The 24,311-nt window shown below is 41.2% G+C and overlaps 1 protein-coding gene across 1 annotated transcript in view; it reads left to right on the forward strand.

Annotated features, from left to right (window-relative positions):
• DAPP1 (dual adaptor of phosphotyrosine and 3-phosphoinositides 1) overlaps positions 1 to 24,311 on the forward strand; it is a 51,089-nt gene that overhangs the window by 11,854 nt on the left and 14,924 nt on the right. Inside the window, exons 2-3 of the mRNA XM_034771245.1 lie at positions 11,695 to 11,817; positions 16,254 to 16,387. Coding sequence (XP_034627136.1) covers positions 11,695 to 11,817; positions 16,254 to 16,387 — 257 coding nt within the window. The remainder of the gene's footprint in view (positions 1 to 11,694; positions 11,818 to 16,253; positions 16,388 to 24,311) is intronic.

Consider the following 24,311-nt stretch of genomic DNA (forward strand, 5'->3'; position numbering starts at 1 on the left):
GATAGAAAGCTGGCTAGATCATCGGGCTCAACGGGTAGATCAATGGCTCCATGTCTAGTTGGCAGCCGGTATCAAGCGGAGTGCCCCAAGGGTCGGTCCTGGGGCTGGTTTTGTTCAGTATCTTCATTAATAATCTGGAGGATGGTGTGGACTGCACTCAGCACGTTTGCAGATGACACTAAATTGGGAGGAGTGGTAGATATGCTGGAGGGTAGGGATAGGATACAGCGGGACCTAGACAAATTAAAGGATTGGGCCAAAAGAAATAGGACGAGGTTCAACAAGTACAAGTGCAGAGTCCTGCACTTAGGACGGAAGAATCCCATGCACTGCTACAGACTAGGGACCGAATGGCTAGGCAGCAGTTCTGCAGAAAAGGACCTAGGGGTTACAGTGGACAAGAAGCTGGATATAAGTCGACAGTGCCCTTGTTGCCAAGAAGGCAAACGGCATTTTGGGCTGTATAAGTAGGGGCATTGCCAGCAGATTGAGGGATGTAATCATTCCCCTCTATTCTACATTGGGGGGGGGGGCCTCATCTGGAGTACTGTGTCCAGTTTTGGGTCCCACACTACAAGAAGGATGTGGAAAAAATTGGAAAGAGTCCAGCGGAGGGCAACAAAAATGATTAGGGGGCTGGAGCACATGACTTATGAGGAGAGGCTGAGGGAACTGGGATTGTTTAGTCTGCAGAAGAGAAGAATGAGGGGGGATTTGATATCTTCTTTCAACTACCTGAAAGGGGGTTCCAAAGAGGATGGATCTAGACTGTTCTCAGTGGTAGCAGATGACAGAACAAGGAGTAATGGTCTCAAGTTGCAGTGGGGGAGGTTTAGGTTGGATATTAGGAAAAACTTTCACTAGGAGGGTGGTGAAGCACTGGAATGGGTTACCTAGGAAGGTAGTGGAATCTCCATCCTTAGAGGTTTTTAAGGCCCTGGCTGGGATGATTTAGTTGGTGTTGATCCTGCTTTGAGCAGGGGGTTGGACTAGATGACCTCCTGAGGTCCCTTCCAACCGTGATATTCTATGATTCTATGTGATAATGTGTCTAGCAGTGGTGCCCTAGATGGAAATGACACAGATGATGGCTTTGATGAATAAATGTTTTCAGTCCTACATGTCAAGGCTAGCTTCCCTAGGATTAGCTAAGGTCAATGTCTTTTTGGTGTAAGCGGTGCATCTCTATGTTAAAGTACAATTTAAAAATATTCATTTTAAAATCATTTTCTCAAATATACATCTACATAATTGTTCTAGGTTTGTCATATTTGGTACCATTGTGCTTGTGGGAGAAAGGGCTTTTGAATGATACCTAACTGGACCCATTTCCGATGACATTGTATTATCAAAATTTCCATCAACTGGAGGACCTGGGAGCCAGAGGAGGGTGGGTGGGACAGTGAGTCCCCCCCACCATGTTGCAGAGGGTGACACCATTGAAATGATGGTTCTGTAGATCTTTACAAATCAAATGACAGCCCTCTTACCTTTCTGTCACTAACTTGCCAGAGAATGAGATTTTACTACACTATTGTAAGGGATTGGACTCACCCCTGTGGCGCCTCCTGCTGGTCATCTGGGGAATCAGCTCAATCCTGCCTGGATCGCCCTCTGCAGGCCAGTGATCCGCCTTGTCCTCTGCTGGCTCCCGTGTCCCTCCCAGGACCCCGGTGCCCCTTGCTCTGGGTGCTGCCCCCTGGCAGTACCCACACACACTCTGTCTCCCCTCCCAAGGGAACCCCCACCCAGTAATCCCACTGCCTCAGTGTAAGGCTACTGCCAGTCATTGTCTAGCCCCACGCCTGGGGCAGACTGCAGTATCAGCCTACTCATCACTGGCAAGAAGGGTTTGGACCTGCTGCCTTGGCCTACCTCTGGGCTGCCCTCTGCAACCCCCAGTACCCCTTGGCCCAATGCTAGGCCACAGCCTGGGGCTTTCCAGGCTGGAGCTCCCCAGCCTTTCTCCAGCCCTGCTCCACTCAGGTACCCTATCTTAGCTCCCTACAGCCAGGCCCTTCTCTCACTGAGTGGAGAGAGAGAGAGACTGTCTGAGCTCCTGGCTCCCCAGCCTTTATAGGGCCAGCTGAGTCTGTTTGTGGCGTGGCCCCAGCTACAGCCACTTCACCGGAATCAGCTCAGCCTTCCCTGCCCCAGCCTTCTCTCAGGGCTGTTTCAGGCCCTTTCAGGCAGGAGCGGGTGTCCACCCCACTACAACTATGCTGCCAGACTCTTTACTCTTTACACTGGGGATGTGTTGCTGTTGCAAAAAAAGCAAACATGATTCTGGGATGTATTAACAGGTGTGTTGTGAGCAAGACATGAGAAGTCATTCTTCCACTCTACTCTGCGCTGGTTAGGCCTCAACTGGAGCATTGTGTCCAGTTTTGGGCACCGCATTTCAAGAAAGAGGTGGAGAAATTGGAGGGGGTCCAGAGAAGAGCAACAAGAATGATTAAAGGTCTTGAGAACATGACCTATGAAGGAAGGCTGAAAGAATTGGGTTTGTTTAGTTTGGAAAAGAGAAGACCGAGATAGCAGTTTTCAGGTATCTAAAAGGGTGTCACAAAGAGGAGGGAGAAAACTTGTTCACCTTAGCCTCTAAGGATAGAACAAGAAGCAATGGGCTTAAATTGCAGCAAGGGAGGTTTAGGTTGGACATTAGGAAAAAGTTCCTAACTGTCAGGGTGGTTAACAATTGCCTAGGGAGGTTGTGGAATCTCCATCTCTGGAGATATTTAAGAGTAGGTTAGATAAATGCCTATCAGGGATGGTCTAGACAGTATTTGGTCCTGCCATGAGGGCAGGGGACTAGACTCGATGACCTCTCAAGGTCCCTTCCAGTCCTAGAATCTATGAATCTATGAAAGAATCTTCAGGCTGGCAATATCTTGGGGACAGGAGAGAATCTTTGGTCAGTCTTGGTGTAGGTGGGGGCTAGGAGGAGGACACCTCCACACAATGTCGTTTTCAATTAAAATTCTGTTTTATAGAGTATATCTGTGAAAATTCACCTGATGAGGGGAAAAAAAAAGATCCCTGATGGGGAGCCATGTGTAACCCACATCCACTCAATGCAGTGCTCTGTCCCCTTCACATGGTGGCTGGGCCACATATAGAGATTCAGAAGCCTCAACTAACAAAGCAGGCTCTTTTAGTTTAGGGAAGAGGCTCATGCATTAAGATCTAGAGGTCCCAGGTTCACTCCCTGCTGCCAATCATGGGCAGCTCCACTCACCAGCGCACTAAGCGCATGCCTGGGGCGGCAAGCCCCGGGAGGTGGCCTGCCGGTCGCTGGGGGAAGGGGGAGCAGTCAGGCTGCCTTCAGAGGCATGCCTGTGGGAGGTCTGCCGGTCCTGCGGCTTCGGCAGCGGGTACGCCGCGGGACCGGCGGACCTCCCGCAGGCGCGCCACCCAAAGCCACCTGACTGCCGTGCTTGGGGCGGCAAAATACATAGAGCCGCCCCTGCTGCCAATGACCCATCTATAAGTGCAATATTACATTCACTTGCTGCTTCATAAAATGAAGTGGGGAAGCGACCCAAGTGAATAGTGATTGGTGTCGCTAAGAAGACACTGAAGGTAGCCTAAATTCTTATTATGTGGAACTATGTGGATGTTCTGATTTACCACTAGTTTCTCTCCATTAAGTCTTATTACTGGGTAGATATTCTGCTCAAGACACAAAAATGTGATAGGGGTACAGACAAGTCTGTTCTTGCAAAAAATGTTATCTGATTTTCAGATAACACTTGCTGAGACAAGTATCATTGCTGAGAGTTAAAAAAAAAATTGGAAGAAAAGCTTCTTCTCATATTTGTCTGTACAATGCCTGTCACCATGCTAAGTACATCTGAATATTGTAAAATAAGAGGCTATACGACTAACACATTGTCTACACTGGGATTTTAACCACCACTGTAGTTGCACCAATGCACACTCCTAGCATAGACACAATTTGTGCTGTTGCAGAGCTTACCTTGTTCTACAGCAGGCGTTTGCACTGGCGGCTAAAAGCCAAGTGTAGATAAGGCTTTAGAACAAGGCTGAGCTCTGTTCTTGCCTTTCAGAGGAGCTATCTCTTGTCATCTTTTCTGTGAACAGCAGCTCCAGTAAAGCCTATTCTATCCCTCATTTAATCTGTCAATAAAACAGTAGGCTAGCAGAAGGTGACCTTAATTCCTGAAAGTTATTCTCCTCTGAAGCAAGAAAAGTCAGTGCTCATTATTACTATGTATGTAAAAAAAAAAAAAAAAAAGCCAGCATCAGACCAGCACCATCTTTGACCAGAATCAGAAAGAAATGTTGTTCCCTCCCTGAATGAGCAGGGAAAATACCCTATCAGAGGATGAGCCTCCAATAGTAAATTCATTAGAAGTGCTCTTAGACACTCACATACTGTACCATGGTTACGAGCCTGGGATAAAGAGATGAGGTTATCCAGGGTAACAAGTAATTGAAGCAACAAACAGATGAAAACAAGAATGTCCTCTGGCAGAGGTGAAAAAATGAAGTTCTGTATCACAGAAGCTGTGAGTGGAGCTGTGAGAAGTGGAGAGCCCAGACAAAAAAATAAAGCAGGAATCTAGAAATTGAAAATTAACCGAAGAGCTGAGGTTTTGCTGGGAGAAATGAGAACTTCTGGAGAAACAGTTACAACCAATAATGTACATCTATTAGACCTACTGGAAGACTTCCAAAGCCAAAGAGTCAGGGTGAATGTACCCAGGAAAGGCACTGATTCAGCACAAGGGGAGGGTATGTGTAGAAAAAGTTGTAATTTAAAGTGGCCTTCCCCAAATGGAGGATGGTGATGGGACTGTTACTTGGGTTTCCTTGGGGATCATGCCCTGGTCGGACACAGCAATCCCATGAGAGCATATGTGTTTGTGTATGCATATGCCAATTAAGCCTAAAATAAATTTCTCGAGCAAAGTATTAACATTACCAGGACTCAGTATAAGTTTGATTGTCTGAGAGCATCACCTGTCTCTTTGGTTATGTTTCCAAGAAATGACTTTTGTGGAAATGATGATACAAATAAATAAGATTACATGGTCCCTCATTCCTCCTCTCTGCAAACAACCTTCCTTCTCTCCTCATATTGTATGTAGGAGTTAGCACAGACAAAGAGGAGCTCTTTGTAAAAATATTAGCACCACATAAATGAATGGCAGTGGAGATAGCTATGGCACTAGAATGCCTTAATCTCTCCTTTCACACAAAGCCCTCCCAAGAACCCAAAGCAGGCTGTGTGTCCCTGGGTGACCTTCAGTACAATACGTCTGCAGTGTGTAGAGCTCTGTTTTTGGAACATTACTCATAGAAGCAAACTATTTATTCTGAGTAAAGTAGGGGAGTTATTTTTGGAGGGACCTTCCCAAAATCCCTTTGATGAATCTTAGAGGTGTACAGAATCCAAACCATGGTGCAAATTCAAACAAATATTATATAAGATGGCTTTCAGTGTATTCAAAGAAAGCAAAGAATTGGAATTACATGTGGCTGATCTTAGTGATGCATTCAAAGAGACAGATACTTTAACAGTGAACAGTCCTTTCATTTTATATGATACTAGCAGCAATATTAATTTCCTCCTCATAACATTAGCAATACTTGTTTTAAATTACCAGTGAAGACTATAAATTGCCTTCTCCACCTGCCCATTGTTTCCCTCTCATCTTGGCCCAATCCCTTCTGTATTTAAGAAGCTACTGAGCTAGATGGGATTCCCTAATCCAAACAGCTGTCTGCTTCAGGCATCACATAGAATGAAAACAGAGATTAAGTTAAAGTTGACCACCCAGTGTAAAGTTCTTTTGATCGAGGTCTCCTAGCTGGATGTACTATATTCACACCCAGAAGTTTTATTTATCGTCAATGTGTGAATAACAAGTGTACTGTAGTATGCAGACATGTTTAGAATGGATTGTTTATTCACATAAGAATGGCTATATTGGGTCATCAGTGATCTACCTAACCCAGTATCCTGTCTTCTGACAGTGGCCAGAGCAAGCTGCTTCAGAGGGAATAAACAGAACAGGTAAATTATAGAGTGATCCATCCCCTGAAATCCAGTCCCAGCTTCTAGAAGTCAGACGTTTAGGGACACCAAGAGCATAGGGTTCCATCCCTGCCCATCTTGGCTGATAGCCATTGATACAGCTATCCTCCATGAACTTATCTAATTCTTTTTTGAACCCAGTTATACATAATATGACTATTTTATACTGCTTTTCTTCAGTCAAATTTATGGGGGTTGGTTAACAGTTTATTTCCAAATGGGGTTTTCCTGAAGATGCATAAATCGAGCTGACAGTTATTTGTATTGTCAATAAATAAGGCTCTGGGTGGCTCCTTGAGTTAATCTAGGATGCTTTAATGAGTTTTGTATGTGGTTAAAATTGTGTAGAAGTAGAGTTCACTGTGAGAGACAGTAAAAAGATGTCTGGATCTTGTTTCACTACTGTATCAACAACTATTATTGACTATGTTTGCACAGTGCCTAGCACAATGGGACAAGTGAGGCTCCTCGGCAGTACTGCAGTAGAACTAAATTAAGAACAATATAAAAATGTGACATGTCAATGGGTTTAATACGTCTTAGTTATATATTTAACATTAAAATATTTCTACAGACTGTAAAACCAAGGCTAGTGCAGGCCGGAAACTGATCTGTAAGCCTTTTACAGGGGGACAGCCCCACCGTTTGTGTCACACATGAACTCCCTTTGCAAACAGATGACCCTCACTAGCAGCAATGCCAAGTGTAATTAAAAACTTGTTTGCCAAGTACATTTCATAGCAGATTTGTACTGAGATGAATTCTGACCTTTTGAACATCCACACTGCTGACTTGAGGAAAACTGTTACTATGACTGAGAGCAAACCATCTATTTATATGCATAAATGGCCATTTACAGACTTTCCTGGTGATATTTACATGAAAATATTTGATTTGTCTGCAGGCTTTAACCAAATTAAAATAAAAAAGGTTGTCCCTAAATATATATAGTAGGTGAAAGAAAATAGATTTTGAGTGACCATCTCAAGGATCAGTCAATAATAAAAATGTCCAGATTACTGAGACCTTTAATTGTGTCAGAGAGCAAAAAGAAGAAAGAATGTAATTCTACTAAGTTTGACACAGTTGCTTTGGTAGCAACAGCTAATTGATATTGCCACATCCATTTATACTTTATAAACTGACCAGGATTTCAGGGATTTTTGTTTGTGTGTGGGCTTTCTTGGCATACAAACACTTCCCAAAATAACCCCTCAACCTAAAAGCCAAAATACAGTACATCCAATCAAAGGTGTGAGAACATTTTGAACAAAAACTAGAGCCCCCATTTTATGAATGTTAAGTTTTCCCATTTAATTTTCAATTTGTTAAAAAGGTCCCATTTCATCAAAACTATTTTAATTTTTGTGCTTGAAAAGAAACTGTATTTGAAAGTGAAAATGGCTTTTTATTCAAAATACTTCTTTCTGAGATTTAAAAATAAAAGGCCTTCTGAAACCTCTCATTTCTTTTGACAGAACAATAGTGTACATGAACAACTTCAAGTTTAACATGCCTTCAATGTGAAAATAAATATTTTCTGGAAATGTTAGGGGGAAAACCTTTGTTTCTTGATCACAGATTGAAGTGAGGAAACATTTTATATGAAATTTCACAAAAAAAAAAAAACATGTTGCCCTTTCTTCTAGCTCTAGAACTGGCTACATGTTGATACTGGTCTCATCACCATGGTATTGGAACAACACAGATCTGACCTTTGACTGTTAGTTATTCTGGGGCTTGGTTACAAAGCCCATTTTGGCTAACAGGTGTTTTAAAAGATGATGCTTTGATCTTTAAATGTGCATTATGTTTTATTGCATACTGTGTAGGTGGTTCTCTGAGCAGGTCTTAAACCCAAACAATCTTGGTAGTGTTAAGTTTCTATCTGCATTAGGTTTCATTGGGGTCTTGTCTTTCATAGAGCTTAAAATTGTGAAGTCTTTTTTAATAAGGAGATATACAGACTAACTGGCCTTTGTTTCTTAAATAGGCTTCAAGCAGCAATCTTAAATGATCATTAAAACTTCATAGGAAGTATCCATTTAAATACTGAATTGCAATGAGGAATGAGGAGAAAAGGGGGACACACTGTTACCAAGTGTCAGTTTAGTGACTGCTGTATCATGAATGCCAGGAAATGCTGTGGTCCAACTTCTGCTTTCAGTTACATTGGTCTAAATTCAAACTGTTTGCATTGCTGGTGTAGTGGAGAGCAGAATTTGTCCTAATAACTTTTCTTATATATATACAGACCAAAGAAAGGAAAACAAAAAACAAGAGCCCTGCTATACTCAGATTTCCTTAGGTTTCAAAACAAAATGCTAACTCAAGTCATGCCTAGCATGTCCTCTAAATCACAATTGTCTTTTAAGACACGCACAGTATCATTAGTAATTTATTTATTAGCAAGAGTACAGTTTCACTTGCCAGGGTATATGGACTAGCTACCTCCTGAGGGCCCCCTGGTGGCTAGGGTGGCTCTGCAGCACCCTGCTTCATTCCCCCTCATCAGGGATCCTCAATAAACTCCACAAACAGACTTCTCTCTCTTCGACACCTCTCCTTAGGGTCTGGGTTTATTAATATCCAAGTTCAGAACAAAACTCGAAGTCTACAAAGTTCAACTCAATTCCCTGCTTTTAGCAGACCATTCCCAGACCTTCCAAGCTGGGGGGTTCTTTTCTTCTCCCCTGGAATCTGCTGTTGGCAATTCTTCCCAAATCCCAGGCTTCTGTCTTGCCTGGTGCTTCCAGCCCTCCCTCGCTGGTCAAGAGTCTTCTGCAGGTGGCTCCTGCTCAGTGCCACCCTACAGTCCCTGTCACAGCTTCCTCTCTCTGTTTCGCTATGTTTATAGAGATCAGCTGTCCTCTATCAGATGCCAGGTGAAGCTGTTAATGAGGCACAGGTGGTTTGGACCAGTTCCTTCTTACAGGGCCCAGTCAACCATGTGACTGCCAGATATTGTATTCTCTCCTCTCCCTCCCACTCATTTTTAGACTTTTTATATAGGGACAGGGCCTTTAACAGGGTTTGGTAGTCTGGCCTGTGTGGTCTGTGCCCTTTCTGGTGTCCAGTCTACCCTTAAGTTGTACCAGGACAATTTCTGTGAGAGCTTCCCATTTATTCAATGCCCCTTTTTATTCTGATTTATTCTATTCTATGTTACCTTCCTCTAGAAATTAAGCAAGGTAACCTACGTCCCACAAATAGTGCTCAGAACTTTGCAGGATGGAGTCCTGGCTATAAGGGACTACTTAACATTTTTAAATGACAGAATAATTTCACTCACTTTCCCTCGGCTGCAAAAAGTTATACTTTCTCCACTGAAGATTCTAATCGAGACAGATTTATTTGTCTGCAGTTTGTTTAGTGATATGGATGAACTGTGTTGCTGAGCTGATACGTTAATGTACAGGGTTTTTCTTAACACCATTATCTTTTTGGTTACAATAGTATGTGCTGCATGAGACATTTGCCAAAAAGAGGAAGTGTACCAGAGAAAAAACATTTCAGGAAATACAGCTTTAGAAGATAGTAGACAGAGCTTGAAAAGGGTAAAGAAATTTCCTCCATGTAAATCAATGTCTCTTGCAGGACGAAAGGAAAAAAATTATAGAAAGCTAAACTCAGATTGTTGTAGAAACTACAACAACCAATAAGCTGTGAATAAGTATTTAGAGGGACATTGTCAACCTGAGGTTTTTTTTGTTTTGTTTTTTTAATTAAAATTCATTTTCTGAAAGAGCACCTTTTAAACAGTCTACCTGGATTTTTTTTAAATGGGTTTTTCTGCTTGCCTATTGACGTCTGAAAGGGTCTTTTCACTTAGTTTCTATACACAAAGTGCTGTCAAATGCATAAAGTGCACAAACTGAAAAAATATAATAGAGTCATTTGTGGTTCCCTTTCTGTTTAAATAATCTTCAGCATTACCTGAGTCAAAAGAGCGAGAGGCACACAATACTATTATTCCAGGAGAATACACCTCTACCCCGATATAACAGGAATTCGTATATAACACGGTAAAGCAGCTCTCCGGGGGGGGGGGGGGGGGGGGACGGGGCGGCGCACGCCGGTGGATCAAAGCAAGTTCGATATAACGCAGTTTCACCTATAACTCGGTAAGATTTTTTGGCTCCCGAGGACAGCGTTATATGGGGGTAGAGGTGTACTACTATTAGCTTTTCCATCGTAGGATCTTCCCTCTTTAATATCCATGCTGAAAGGCTGTTTTTCATAATGTATCTAATATAAACCTGTGATTTACATAATCAAATGCATTAAATGTTGTCTGGCTCCACACTTCCTTTATTCCTCTATGGCCCTGGAGGGAAATTTTGTGAAAAATGTAGTTGCTACCACTGGTTCAGCCCCACCAGAGTGATATTGGGAGTCCCAGCATAGAACAGCTGCCACTGAGCTTTTTAAGTGAACAAGATACTGAGCAGAATTGTATGACATAGTGCTTAAAATTCTAGCAGCTCATCACATCGGGCTCCCAACGTTGTGAACACCAGTGGAGCTGAACAGGTGGCAGATTGGCTTGTGACTTTATATACTATTTGCATTGCATTTGTGTATCCAGCCTTAACCCCTTGTTAATGTAAATAAATCCAGTCAGGGTGCACATCTCACCACCTGTGTTTTCATTGTCCAGTTCTGAATGCTTATTGATGCCGTTAGAGTACAAGCATTGCTTTTATGAGAGTAGACTTGTCTTGTTTAGCCTAGCAAAAAGAAGGCTGAGAGGGGATATGATTACTTTTTATAGATAGATCAAAGGGTACACATCAGAGAGGTGAAGAGGTATTTAAGCTAAAGGACAATGTTGCACAAGAAGCACTGGAATGGTTCTGTTATGGTACAGTGGCTTAAAGCGACACATCACTACAATCCCCCTTTCTGAAGGTGGAAGTTCACAGTCCTGGAGAGACTGTAACTATTGGTGAAAACAGCAGTAACTCATGGGTGAATTTCCAATCAGAAATCGACCTAGACTTGAAGGAAGCATACTGCAGAAACCAGGGTGCTCACGAGCTCCTGCCCTGCCCTGCTTTGGGTCTGTCCCCCACAACGCTCCTGTTCACTGTGGTGTCTGGAGGCCCAGTTTGCAGTAGTATCAGGAGACTAAGATGAGAGAACTTGGATTTTTTCCCATAATATGCCACAATTTGCTACCCCCTGCATCATTCAATGGAAGGAAACAAGCGGCTTTATAGTCATAACATTTGGGGTTTTCAATCAAAGTCTGAACTAGTTCCTTGGAAGATCTAACTGAAGGAGAAGTTTGGATATTTAAAACCATCCACTTTTTGAGATATAACTGAACAAAATAGCTGGCCTCCACCCCCACCCCCCCCCCAAGTCAGAATTGTGTTAATTTTTGACTGAGCCAGTTTCTTTCAAACTTCCCAAAAAGAGTCTCCTCTTGAAAATTTCCAGGCCAAAAGGAGTTGTCCTGCTAAATGTGTGCGTGTGTGTGTGTGCAAGAGAGAACGTGCATGTGCGAATATTCAGGATTATAATAGAGAGCTGGTTGCAGCCCCAACTATGGAGTTATTACTGCTTCACAACTCACTACATGTCAACCAAAATTGAGTGAAGCTTTAACCTTTATGTCTTGCTAGGTGGTACCACGATAATCTCACCCGCCATGCAGCAGAGGCTCTTCTTCTTTCCAATGGATGTGATGGAAGCTATCTCTTAAGGAAGAGTAATGAAAGGAATGACTTATATTCTCTCTCAGTAAGGTACAATATGGGGGGGAAACTGATTTAACTTACATGACTTTATGTTACTACCAATTATAAGAATCCTTCACTTACTGCCATGTTTATTTGCAATAGTAATGCGCTTTAATTTATAAAAATCACATTAATAGTTTCTGTGATCTAGGTAATTAAAAAACAGTTTTGACCAGCAAGCTGTGACAAAGTGAAATACTGTTGAATGTCATACCAGGAAGAAACAAACATACCAACACCTAATATTTGTGTCCAACTTCAGAGGTCCATAAGAGTTCATCTTGCTGAGAGATGCTTTATTTCATGAACTGCTTTAAAATTAAAACATTGTACAGTCACTCAAAACCCTCTATAATGGTAAATCCAATTAGATTAGCAGACATAATAATAAAGGGAGGCAGACTGAAGTGAGCAGAAAGACTCCATGGTGAGAAGTTTATGGTAGTAAACACAACAGTTAACTCTAGTAGCCTGGAGATAACTTCTCCTGATTGCATCCTGACCACAGCTTAGGGAAACCTAAGAGTGCCCCCTGAGACCCATCCCAGGTTTTTACAGCATGCTAGGCCAGTACTTTAGTCAGCAATGCGTGACTGCTCAAAAAGCCAGAGATCCTCAGTTCGTGTAAATCAGTGTAGCTCCACTGACATCATTGGAGTTATGATTTATACCAGCTGAGGATGTAACCCATACAGTGCAAACATGCTCAAAGTTTACATACTTGACTGTTGAGTCAGTGTCTTGAGTTAAGGAGCTTTAGTTCCCAATAACCAGGACACAAAAGGATTTTAAAGGGGACGCATTCAGGACATTGCATGAACTGCTATGAATAACTTGCAGACAAGAACATTTGACACGCCCTTTAAATTAATAACTTGCCATTTATGCATTGTCTGGGGTCATTGTAATATATTGCACTTTGAAACCAAGGTCAGCTGCACTTGTGAAGTCCAGTTTCACACTGGTGCAGAGCATCAACACCAGTGGTTTTCATCAGTGTATAGACACCAGCATAAATCTCTTCAGTACAGACATGTTCCCAGACCGTGAGCTCTGTGGGTCAGGGAATGCCTTACGAACAAACACACAAACCCTCATCTATGCGCCTAGCACAGTGGGGCCTCTAAAAAGTACAGCAACACAAACAATAAGTATCGATGACAGGTGCCTAGTGTAAAAAACATGAAAAGGAAAACTCGTAGAAACAAACATTTATTTCTTAGTTTTTAAAGAGTATAATTTCTCAGTGGCCTGAATATTTTTACACTAGCAGGAAAAATTAAGCACTGTTTGAACTAACCCTCTGCCACTGGCAATTTCTCAAACAAAACCCAGGCCAGTTTTGCATGGCAATCTGAAAGTTATATAGAGTAAACCAGAAAATGTATTTAAAAGAGTTGCTTCTTGCAATAACTTAAGAATAAATTAAATATTTGTAAACAACTGATAAAAAGAGAATTGTTCCCTAAGTGTCAGTTTATAATATCTGCAAGACTAAGGTTCATGCTGGAAGGGTTTGTTCATCCTTGACAACTGTGTAATGAATATTGATACAATGTCATTGGTTTGTTACTTTGTTAGCTGAAATAAAAATCACAGGTCGGGATCCTTGGCCCTGATTCTTTACTCGGTTACATCACTTTTAGGCTGGTTTATCTCTATTGAAGTCAGGGGAGTTACTCCAGCACAAGACTGTTGAGTGGAGTAGAGAATATTAAGTTTCACTGACAGCTCAGACTGTCCAGATCTTTTAGATGCCCAGTGATAGTTCCTTCAGAGATGCATATAATAATAACTTATTATGAAGGGACATGGTGCATATCAGCCAGAGTAAATGCTTTCCTAGTTACCCAACTGTTGTGGGGTAGCTGATTGCATTGTGAAGGAGAGGAAGAAAGGCACAAAACAAACATCTAGCAAATTCCCTCTGAGGGAATGTATCTCCTGTTATTTAAAAGATGAAATCAGAGTAAGTCTTTATACAGCATCCAAAGATGACACTTTGGATGTATGAAAATAGGTTTCATGTGAAAAATTAGTATCCAAAACTCAGGGTCAATGAGTGTAATTAAATGTAGTCCTCAGAGTGCTTTACAGTCTGGTATAAATGTTTGCTTCCATCATTTGATGCTGTGGATCAGAAAATACATCAGTAGAACTGGTCAAAATGTTTTAATCATAACTTTTTTAATACAAAAAATGGCTTGTCAAAGAAAATGAAAGTTTTTAGCAAAAATATATTCCCCTTGACTATTTTTTTTATTTTTCAGCAAAATGAATTGAAAAAGTTTGATTCAAGTGAAAATTTTCATTTCATTCCATTATACTGCCCCCTTCTCATTTCCCCACAGAAATAAAGGGCGGGAGAGGGAAAAGGGAGGAAAAGTGAATTTTTTTCATTTTGAAACAAAAATTTGGTTAATTGAAAGAACCCATGAATATTTTCAAACAAAATGAAAAATGCTTGTTTCATTCTAAATTATTCCCTGGATTTTTTGATGAAACTAATAAAAAATGTTCATTACAAAATGAAAAGTTTTAATTTTGTTCAGATAGTTTTCATGGAACATACATAACATTTTTTGGCCAGCTCTATATCTTAGTGTATAGCTAATCTACTCTCCCGAATACCTTCTATCTGTCCTTTATTATACACACACACACACACACAGTCACACACACATACACACAGTCACACACTTTATCAATCATCATTAGTGGCTTGCTTCAGTATGAAACTATGCTCAGATATCCCTTGATATTTTGATGGACATTTGCAGTCTGAAGCCAGTGAGTAGTTAAATTCACTAACTTTGAAGAGGAACTAAGCAATGAATAGATCCTAATCTCATTGCCACACTTTATTTCCTGTGAAATTAGATGAAGAGATGAAAACATGACCTCACTGTACCAAGAAGCCATGACAACATGCATCCTAGTATGCTATTGGCACATGTCTTGCCTGCATTATGTGATGGGAGGCTGAAGGAAGGTGGTGTTTTCAGCCACAAGAGTGGTGCTCTAAAGCTTATGAATGCACACTCTGGAGTGGCCAGCTGTGCTTAGAACATGGCTCTTTAACATAATTAAATATAATTAATAAAACCCATTAAAATATATCAGGGATTGTAAGCATCCACTAGGAAAAGTAGTTCCTACTAAATGATGAGAAAATAATGGGAGTTCATAACCTCTTCCCTTTCTCCACTATATTTGTTTCTTGTTTTTTCCTAACCTTTTCTTTTAAAGATTCTCTGGACTACCTTACTGCTATTGTTAACAGGATCCACTTTAACAGAAGAGAAATGCCTGCTCCAATGCTCTTATATGAATTGCTTCACTGCCTTATGGATGAATAACATCCAGCAAGGAAGTCAGGCCTTGTATAACTCTTTGTATATCCACAAGTTCTCCTGAATGGCATTGTACTGATAAAGATAAGATTCTCTTCCTGTGTGAATTTGTTTAGTGCCTACCACAAGGGACCCCCTATCTTGATTGGAGCCTTTGTTGGTGATAGTAAATAGTAGGCCAAAAATTCTCAAACCCAGATGCCTAAAATTAAGCTCTAAATATATATTTAGACACTTACACTATAGGCACTTTTAAAGGAGGCCTGATTTTGAAAAGGTACTGAGCACCTGTAACACAATGTGATTTAGATTAGGGAGATTTAAGATTAGGGAGACTTCTTAAAAAAAAAAAAAAAATCAGGCCATCTTTAAAAGTGCCTAATTTTGAAATTTTGAAAATGTTATCCAATAATAAATAAAATGTGTACACTGAACGGAGGGATTATATTTTAAGAATTAGCAGTACGGACGCCCCCTGGGTTACACAAACCTGATTTATGCAAATCCGCACTTACGGAAAAAGTTCCGTAAACTAGAAATAGGAGGTTTTTTTGTTTGTTTTTTGCGCGTAATTGTTGGGTATATGTTTCCGACTTACGCAAAATTCGAGCTACGCAAGGCGTTTCGGAATGGAATGCTTGTGTACATCGGGGAGCGTCTGTATTGTTGCTAACTGGACAGGCATCCTGATGGATACAGGAGGAGAAAGGACTCTTGGTTTCTAATCTTGACTCTGTCATTGACTCCCAATGTGACCTTGGACAAGTCACTTAAGCTTTTTGTGCTTTCATTACTCCATCTGTAAAATAGTGATAATACTTACCCTACCTCACAGTGCTGTTGCAACTTTTAATTAATAGGCCTGGCTTTCAGAGTTGTCAAGCACCTACAACTCCAACTGGAGTGAATGGGAGCTCTGAACATGCTGTATCTTTGAAAAATCAATCCCAATGAAGCTCCAAAATCTAAACATGGTTGGTGCTGTGTAAGCACAAAGTAATAAGTGTAAAAAATAAGTGTTTACATTTTCCTCCAGAGACATTTCTTAATTTGCAAACTTTACATATTTGGTTTTCTTTTTCCTTTTAGAGCAAGAGATTCTGTGAAACATTTCCATGTGGAATACATGGGGTCTTCATTCAAGTTTGGCTTTAATGAATTTCCCAGCTTGAAGGAGTTAGTCATGCATTTTGCAAACCAGCCTTTAATTGGAAGTGAGACAGGTAAACAATGTGTGTCATGTGTGTGTGTGTGGGGATAGTTTTAGGGAACCCACTTCATATTTACACCAGATAGCCATTTTTACTCAAAACCTACCCAGATGTACCTCTTCGGATATTATTTTGTGTATGCCAATCTTAAACGTACCAGAGGTTTAGGTTAGATTAAGCCTTTTGCTTAATCTAAACACAAACCAAAGTAAGCAGGTTGTGATTTTACCAGCCTGGGACACAAGCCCATTTTGGTGTCAGGGTAGAGCCAGTAACAGGATCTTGTCTCCAATCCCTGAGGCAGAGGCCTTTGCTTGGATCCACCCTGGATAAAGGAGGGAACCGTAGCTGTTTCAGGGAGCCACGTGGTAGAACTTTGTCTCTATTACAGTCAGCTGGTGCCTGAAACAGGTTAGAGCAGTTTGATGTGGCACAGAACTATAGAAATTGCTCTCAGCAGTGTAGTCAATAGAGTTAGTTTCGATTTATTCCATTGTTACTGAGAACAGAATTGATTGCTGAGAACAGAGGATGGTCACATGATGTTTACCAGTGAAATACCTGTGCTCATTATGCACTTGTCTAACAAGATGATAGGTTAAAACAATCACACACTATAAGAAGCTTCTGTTGCTGCCTCGTCTTTGCTGCTAACACAATCTTAGCCCAGAAGAAGCATTTCAGAATGTGCATATGCTGAGAAGAGTAGGCCCCTTAAACGCCTCTCCTGCCAGTTTTTTATTTTACTAGGTTAAGAAATACAGGGTTAAAAACTACAATTTGATGACTGTCCCAAAATAACATTTAAACATCTTCTCAGAAGAGGAAGCGTGGAGGGAGGGGGCTAAGAGTAGAGGAAAGAGAGAGCTATGAAAGAGTTTATTTCCACTACTTTCCATCCCAGCAATCCACAATGGTTTCCTCACTTCATCTGCAGCTTACATGCCCTATACCTCACCATTAACAAGTAATCTCCTTTGCCTTTCCTCTGCTGAGGCAGAGCAGCCTGCTTGTTGACTTGCTCTGCCATGAAACTGGGATTTTTTTTTAAATATTTGCTTAATCAGTGTTATTTAAAACAAGAGGGGCACAGACCATTTCAACAGACAGCTGCTGCTTGAATGGGGTCAAGGAGAAGGAGAAAGACTCTTCCTACCAGCAGATCACTTGTAGGAATGAAATTTAAAACCCTGAGTTCAAATTTCTAGTACTAATTCTGAGAAAGAGTGGTATATATTCTAGTGCTAAAAGTATAGGTTAGGTGTAGGTGCCAGGCACTCCTGAGTTCTAATTCTAGATTTGGCACTATCGCTTCTGTGGCTTTGGGCCAGTCTTTCTTGTTGTGGTTTTCTTATCTCTAAGATAAGGTTAAGACTTACCTACCTCCACATTGGAAATTGCTAGAATTAATGAACATTTGTAAGGCAGAAAACTGCTAATAATTTGTGCGTGCAAAAAATATGCAAATAATTTGTATGTGCAGTAGTGGTATTTGTACATGCAAATGATCAGATAGATGCCTAAATGATTATCTGCAGGTGCAATTGTTGTGATGGCATATACATCAATAAATATGCACTCAAGCACTTCTGTATATTTGGGACACAAGTATTAATCCAATCACATCGTTAACAAGGTTTATTTTAAAAATGCAACTATACTATGAACCATGCTTCAAAGTACTAGTTTGTAGAACTGTTTTGGTTTAAAGCAGGGTTTCTCAAATGGGGTTGCCGCTTGTGTAGAGAAAGCCCCTGGCAGGAGGGGCTGGTTTGTTTACCTGCTCCGTCCGCAGGTCCGGCTGATCGTGGCTCCCACTGGCCGCGGATCGCTGCTCTGGGCCAATGGGAGCTGCTGGAAGCGGCGACCAGTAAGTCCCTCGGCCCGCGCCGCTTCCTGCAGCTCCCATCGGCCCGGAGCAGTGAACCGCGGCCAGTGGGAGCTGCAATCAGCCGGACCTGCGGATGGGGCAGGAAAACAAACCGGCCCAGCCCACCAGGGGCATTCCCTACACAAGCCGCGACCCCTGTTTGAGAAACCCTGGTTTAAAGTGTAAGATGAAAATGTTTCAATCTAAATATCCATTTTGGGTTATGAGAAGATTCTTATCTGAAGTCAGAAATATACCAGCAAGTTTAACCTTTCAAATATTTCAGATGACATGTAGAAAATTATGATTTTTCCTTCCTTCACTCCATGTGTGACATCCATTAGTAACTAAGGATTTGGTGCTATATGATCTCTGCAAGCTAGATCCCTAGAGCTGAATGATGTGCATGGCAGTTTGCTTATGGCCCCCTAATCAGATTCTGCTAGCTCAGTGAAACCCCTCTCATCTGTCTAAATCAGACAGAGCTATAGGCTGGAAATGGGTATTAAAGTATCTCGCCAACAAGCTTGTTCCCTTTCCACTTTACTTTCCTATATGCAGCAATATACAGGAAGAGAGAGCACCAATGCTGATTTCACATGCTGATGTCAAACCCCTCCAGCACTACCGTAATAAACATGATTAATAATAATAGCTGCCTGTGGGGTAATGGCAAATTTAATGGAGCAGGAGCAGTAAGTTGTCTGTTGAAGCAGAGCCTTTTAAAAGAATTATAATACTTCGCTGTTATCCATTAGAAGGTAAATGTCATTAGGTCAAAAGAGGTAAAATATCTGGCCCAAGGTCAGAAAACATATCAGTGGCAGAGCTGGGAACAGAATCCGGTTCTGGCTCCCAGTCCATGCTCTCACTCAATGACAGATAAAGTGAGAACTTTGTCTCAGGCACTAGTGGACAGTAATTGTATAATCAATGTTTGTTTGTTTGTTTTTTTAAATACTGGCACGGAATGTTATATGGTAAAACTGGCAGCTCAGCCATATGACGGAATAAACAAGGAACCTAATTATTTTATTCTCTGGCTGGTTTATAAACAAAGGACTTCACAAGCACATACTATCACCAACAGAGAAATAGAAATCATCTCTAAAGGCTCCCCCCATCCAATTTTCATTTTGCTACATTTAAAAGTACAGTTAGTGTGGGCTCTGAAAGGCTGTAGAGGTGCAGGAAAAAAATTCAAACGAGTTCATGGTTCTCAAGCCTAAGTTCCATGTTACTGGGAAAGGAAGGTATAACTTAGTGCAGCTGGTCAACATTTTTTAACAAAAAGTTTATTTATTTAAAAATAGACGACTTCTGAAAATGTAAACTTTTGTGATCAATTGTCATTATCAGAAATTTTCACAAAAAAGTCTTTTTAATTCAAAAATTTCCATTTACCAAAACTCAGGTTTTCAGTAAATGAAAATGTTTTCATTTATTAAAAAAATTAAAATCACTAAATGAAAATGATGTTTTAGACAAACATTTTGAAAAAAGTTGTGAAAAATATTTTTTTAAAATGAAAAATTGGTTAAAATTTCAACCTATTTAAATGGAAATGTGAAATATTTTATTGTACTAATTTTTTGACCAGCTCTAGTAACTTGTCTACAACACTAATGATTGTTTTGTGCTCACTTTTAAACATTGTGTGTTTTTTAGTGTAGTTCCAGGGATTAGGGTATCACACTGAGTCAGGAGAGTTTATTTCTCCTCCCACTCTATCACTGTATCTCTGTGAAACCTTAGCTAAGTCATTTAGGTGCTCTCGGTCTCAGTTACCTATCTGTCAGATGAGGAGACTATGCACCCAAGCTTTGTAAAGCGCTTGGAGATCTATGGCTGAAAAGTTGCATAAGGCCCAGAGATAGAGTTTGAGGTGTGGGCTCTGGGTGGGGCCAGAAATGAGGGCTTCAGGGTGAGGAAGAGGGTTTCCGGGCTAGGGCAGGGGGTTAGGGTACGGGGGTGGGTGCCGACTCCAGCTGGCGATGCAGGCTCTGGGATGGGGCCGGGGATGAGAGGTTTGGGGTGTAGGAGGGGGCTCTGGGCTGGGGCCGAGGGGTTTGGAGTGTGGGAGGGGGTGAGGGGGCTCCGAGGTTTGGGGTACAGGAGGGGGCTCAGGGCTGGGGCAGGGTGTTGGGTGTGTGTGGGGTACAGGCTCTGCGAGAGAGTTTGGGTGTGGGAGGGGACTCCGGGATGGGGCAGAGGGCCGGGGTGCGGGATGGGGTTTGGGAACTGGGGTCCTGGCGGCACTTACCATGGCTCCCAGGAAGTGGCTGACAAGTCCTAGCGGCCCCTCGGCGCATGGGTGGCCAGGGAAGTGCCGCGGGCTGCCCTCGCACCTGCAGGCGCCGCCCTTGCAGCTCCCATTGCTCATGGTTCCCGGCCAATTGGAGCTGCAGAACTGGCACTGGGGTCGGGGCAGCACATGGAGCCTCCTTGGCCACCCATGTGCTTAGGGGCCACAAGGACCTGGTGGCCGCTTCCAGGAGCCGCGCAGAGCCAGGGCAGGTAGGGAGCCTGCCTTAGCCCAGGCCCTCGCTGCACTGCCGACTGGACTTTTAACGGCCCGGTCAGCAGTGCTGACTGAAGCCACCAGGGCCTAGAAATCGACGCCTGGCAACCCTACCCTGAGATCCTGCGAAGTGATGCATATGGGTACAGGGGTACTTTTGTGCTGGATTGGGGCCTAAGCATTAGAATTCTAACTAGTCCTCTTTCTGTCTATAGCTTTATTAGTCATTGCAAATACACATTAATGCTGATTTTACTTCAGTGTTCCAATGTGCGCACTTCTTCCCTTACTTCAGATAATGCAAAAAATTAAAACAAACAAAAGTGTGACTCGGGCTAGTATTTGCTGTGAGGCAGTTTCTTGAATAGACAACTGACTGTTATAAAAGCTCACTTCAGTAACAAGGATAGAAGCAATATACAGTCATATTTCTGTCTTTTTGCCAAACTAACACAGCCAAAAGGTTATTTTTTTCTATTTGTTTTTTTGTTTTTACGAGTTCTCAGCTAATGTTTTTAAAAGCTATGTGTAAGCTTTGAGTCATTAACCAGACATAAAAACCAAATTGTGGCTTTAATCAGATTAAATTTCCAAGAATACAGTCACATACTGATATTTTCCTGTTCTGTTAGTTTTCAGACAGACTATCCCTATTAATTGGAAAACAGAAATATATACCAATCCCCTCCGCCCTCTCCCACCCCCAAAAAACTAAAACCACACCACAAAATCTTGGAACAGATTAAACTGGACATTTCTATTTCTTATGTATTTACTGAATGACTCTACATAAAATATTCCTTATGGAAAAATCCTACAGAAATTAATAGAAAATAATATCATTTTTATAGAATGTTTAAACTAGTGTATGCAATTCTGCAGTAAGTATATAATTGTCTACAGAACCTAATACACAGGATATCACTCTGTTCAGTTCTATAGGCATATTTCAAGTAATTGCTAATAGAGGCCTCTTAGTTCCATCCTTATTAAATGCAAAAGAAATTTTCCATAGAGCTAGGGAGAATTAAACTGACTATGACCCTTGATCTACACCACATAGCTCAAGTTAAGCATATCACATTTGCATGCTTCCCTGTTTCTGTGATCAGATGTCAGCTATTTATTTCAAATATTCTTTTCCCCCATCCCCTCTTGCAAAATATAACTCATCTGCAGAATTTAATACGTTATTAACAATCATTTTGAAAGTTTATTTTGTATTGTCTCTTTGATCTCCTCTTTCAACTAGGCTTGTGAGCTTTGTAGTATTAGAAAATGCATATGGGTAGTGAGAAAGGTTGGATCTGAAGCACCAATCTAATTTTAGAGATCTCCTTTGCTAGTGTTTTGCTGCAAACATAAACTCTCTGCTGTTTAGTCAGAGCTTCATGAAGGTTAGTCTGAATGACATGCGGATAACATACTGGATGACACTTGTATAAAACATCCTCTTACCAAGCAATGTTATAGTGAGCAAGAATATTAATTGCTTGGTTCAGAAAAGGTGTTACTTCTACCCAAAAAACAAAGTTAAATGTTACGACATTTTAACCAAGTCATAGTGCTAACTGGAACAAACTGACCAAGTAGAATAATATGTTCTTGTTTTAATAAGGTAATGTGACCCACCAGATTACCAAACTGGGAGTCAAGGAACCTGGTTTCTCTTCCTGACTTTATATTGATTCAGTGTGTGATGGTGCTTCAGTTTCCCTATCTGTACAATCGGGATAATAATGCTTACTCACCTTTATGAAATGCTTTGAGATATACATATAGATAAAAATTCTAAATATATTATTGTATTACTTTTATATAGCAGAATGAGGTTGTGCCACCTACTCAGGAGTAGGAGAAGAGAATGGAGACTCCTTTTCTTATTACCAAAGGTTGCTCGTCCCTTTGGCTGAGCTCAGTAAATTCTTTAGATACAGGGGTTCCTATAGCCTACTGGAATAAGCTCAGACAAATAGAGGCATGTTTGATTCATCAATCGTGGACCCTGCTCTATCTTAGTCTTTTCATTACTTTGAGGGAAAGGTGCAGGTTCTATCTGGGATACCTGCAGCCTTATTAACTACCAGATCAGCTACTTGATGAGGGGGTTTAATTAATTATGTGAGCTGAGTCTGTGTGAGAAGCTTGGAGTGTGGCTTAAAAATTGCCCAGAAAGGCATTTCTCTGCCTGGAAAAGAAAGGAAAAAAAAAAGAAAAACTAAACATGAGCCAAATACTTACCAGCTGGAAGGGACTTATTTTTGTTTCATCACTGGTTTCCTGGTTTTTTTAGTTTTACTTTAGCACTTTGCAAGTGGACAGACTGTAGCTGAGTCAGAATATTGCTAAAACAACACCCTTAACACCCTTCTTCTTTAACACCACACCCACAAACACAGACCTCATCAGCTGATCACAACTGCTCAGGGCTGCAACTGTACCGCTTGTAGGATGGCTCTCTTAAGCCTTGATCCTGCAAAGATTTAATTATATGGTTAACTTTATATACCAAGTAAACCTATTGATTTAAATGGGACTAACTGCAGTGCATAAAAGTTAGGCCAGGTCTATTCTTATAAACATTGCCAGTTTAGTATTGTTAGGCAAGGGTTTAATTTTTGTACACAATATTTGTGCCACCAAAGTAGACACAGTTATACTAGCAAAAAAAGGGCTTTTTCTGGTACAGCTTGTTTTGCTTGGGAACTGGTACAACCTATGATAAAATACTCTGTTGCCAGAATAAGATGCAGCTATGTTAGGAGACTTTGCCTATATAGGTATACCACTAAACCTTTTCTAGTGTAGATGGGACCTTGTGGTATCAGGGATTGTGTCTTTAAGGGCTGAACTTCCTAGATAGTCTGGGTGCTGTGAAGCTCTTGTTGTTATGCCCAGACAGCTAGAACTGGACACAGAATAAAGAGATCTCTTGAAAGCATCTTAAGCACTGAGTGACCCCTGTCCCCCCAGACCTTAAGCATGTGCATAAGTGTCTGCAGGATTGGGGCCTTAGGTAGCAGCAGTGTCCCTTAGTACTCTATCCAAGTCACTGGTTCAGCTGACAGCAGTACCTCTTCCTGCAGCGCTCTGGATTTTCCTTGTGGATCTCCAATCCAAGTACTTATTAGTCTTAACATTGCTTAGCTTGTGAGAACTGATGATCACAAGCCCAAGAGGACATAACTAGTCAAGTTTCAATCATGGAATTTAAATAACAGATATTTTAACATATGCTAAATTGAGGGAAGGCCTCAAAAAGGTCATTTTCATGTTTGTTTCTCTTTCACAAACAGAAAATGAGTGTTTAAAAAAAAAAAAAAGACACCCTGCCTTTTAGGTACTACCTCATACATTCTACAGCCAAGATTGTATTTACTGAGGAAGTTCTATAAAAATAGAATTTGTAAATCTTCTCTAATAGCAAACATGAAGCATTTACAGTAGAAAGCACTTTTCATCCATAGATTAATTATCAAAGGTGGGTCAGCTTTATTATTCTGAGCTTTATTATTGCAGATGGGAAAATGAAAGCCCAGGGAGAT

The sequence above is a fragment of the Trachemys scripta genome, chromosome 5, assembly GCF_013100865.1.
Source record: "Trachemys scripta elegans isolate TJP31775 chromosome 5, CAS_Tse_1.0, whole genome shotgun sequence".
Lineage (NCBI taxonomy): Eukaryota > Metazoa > Chordata > Testudines > Emydidae > Trachemys > Trachemys scripta.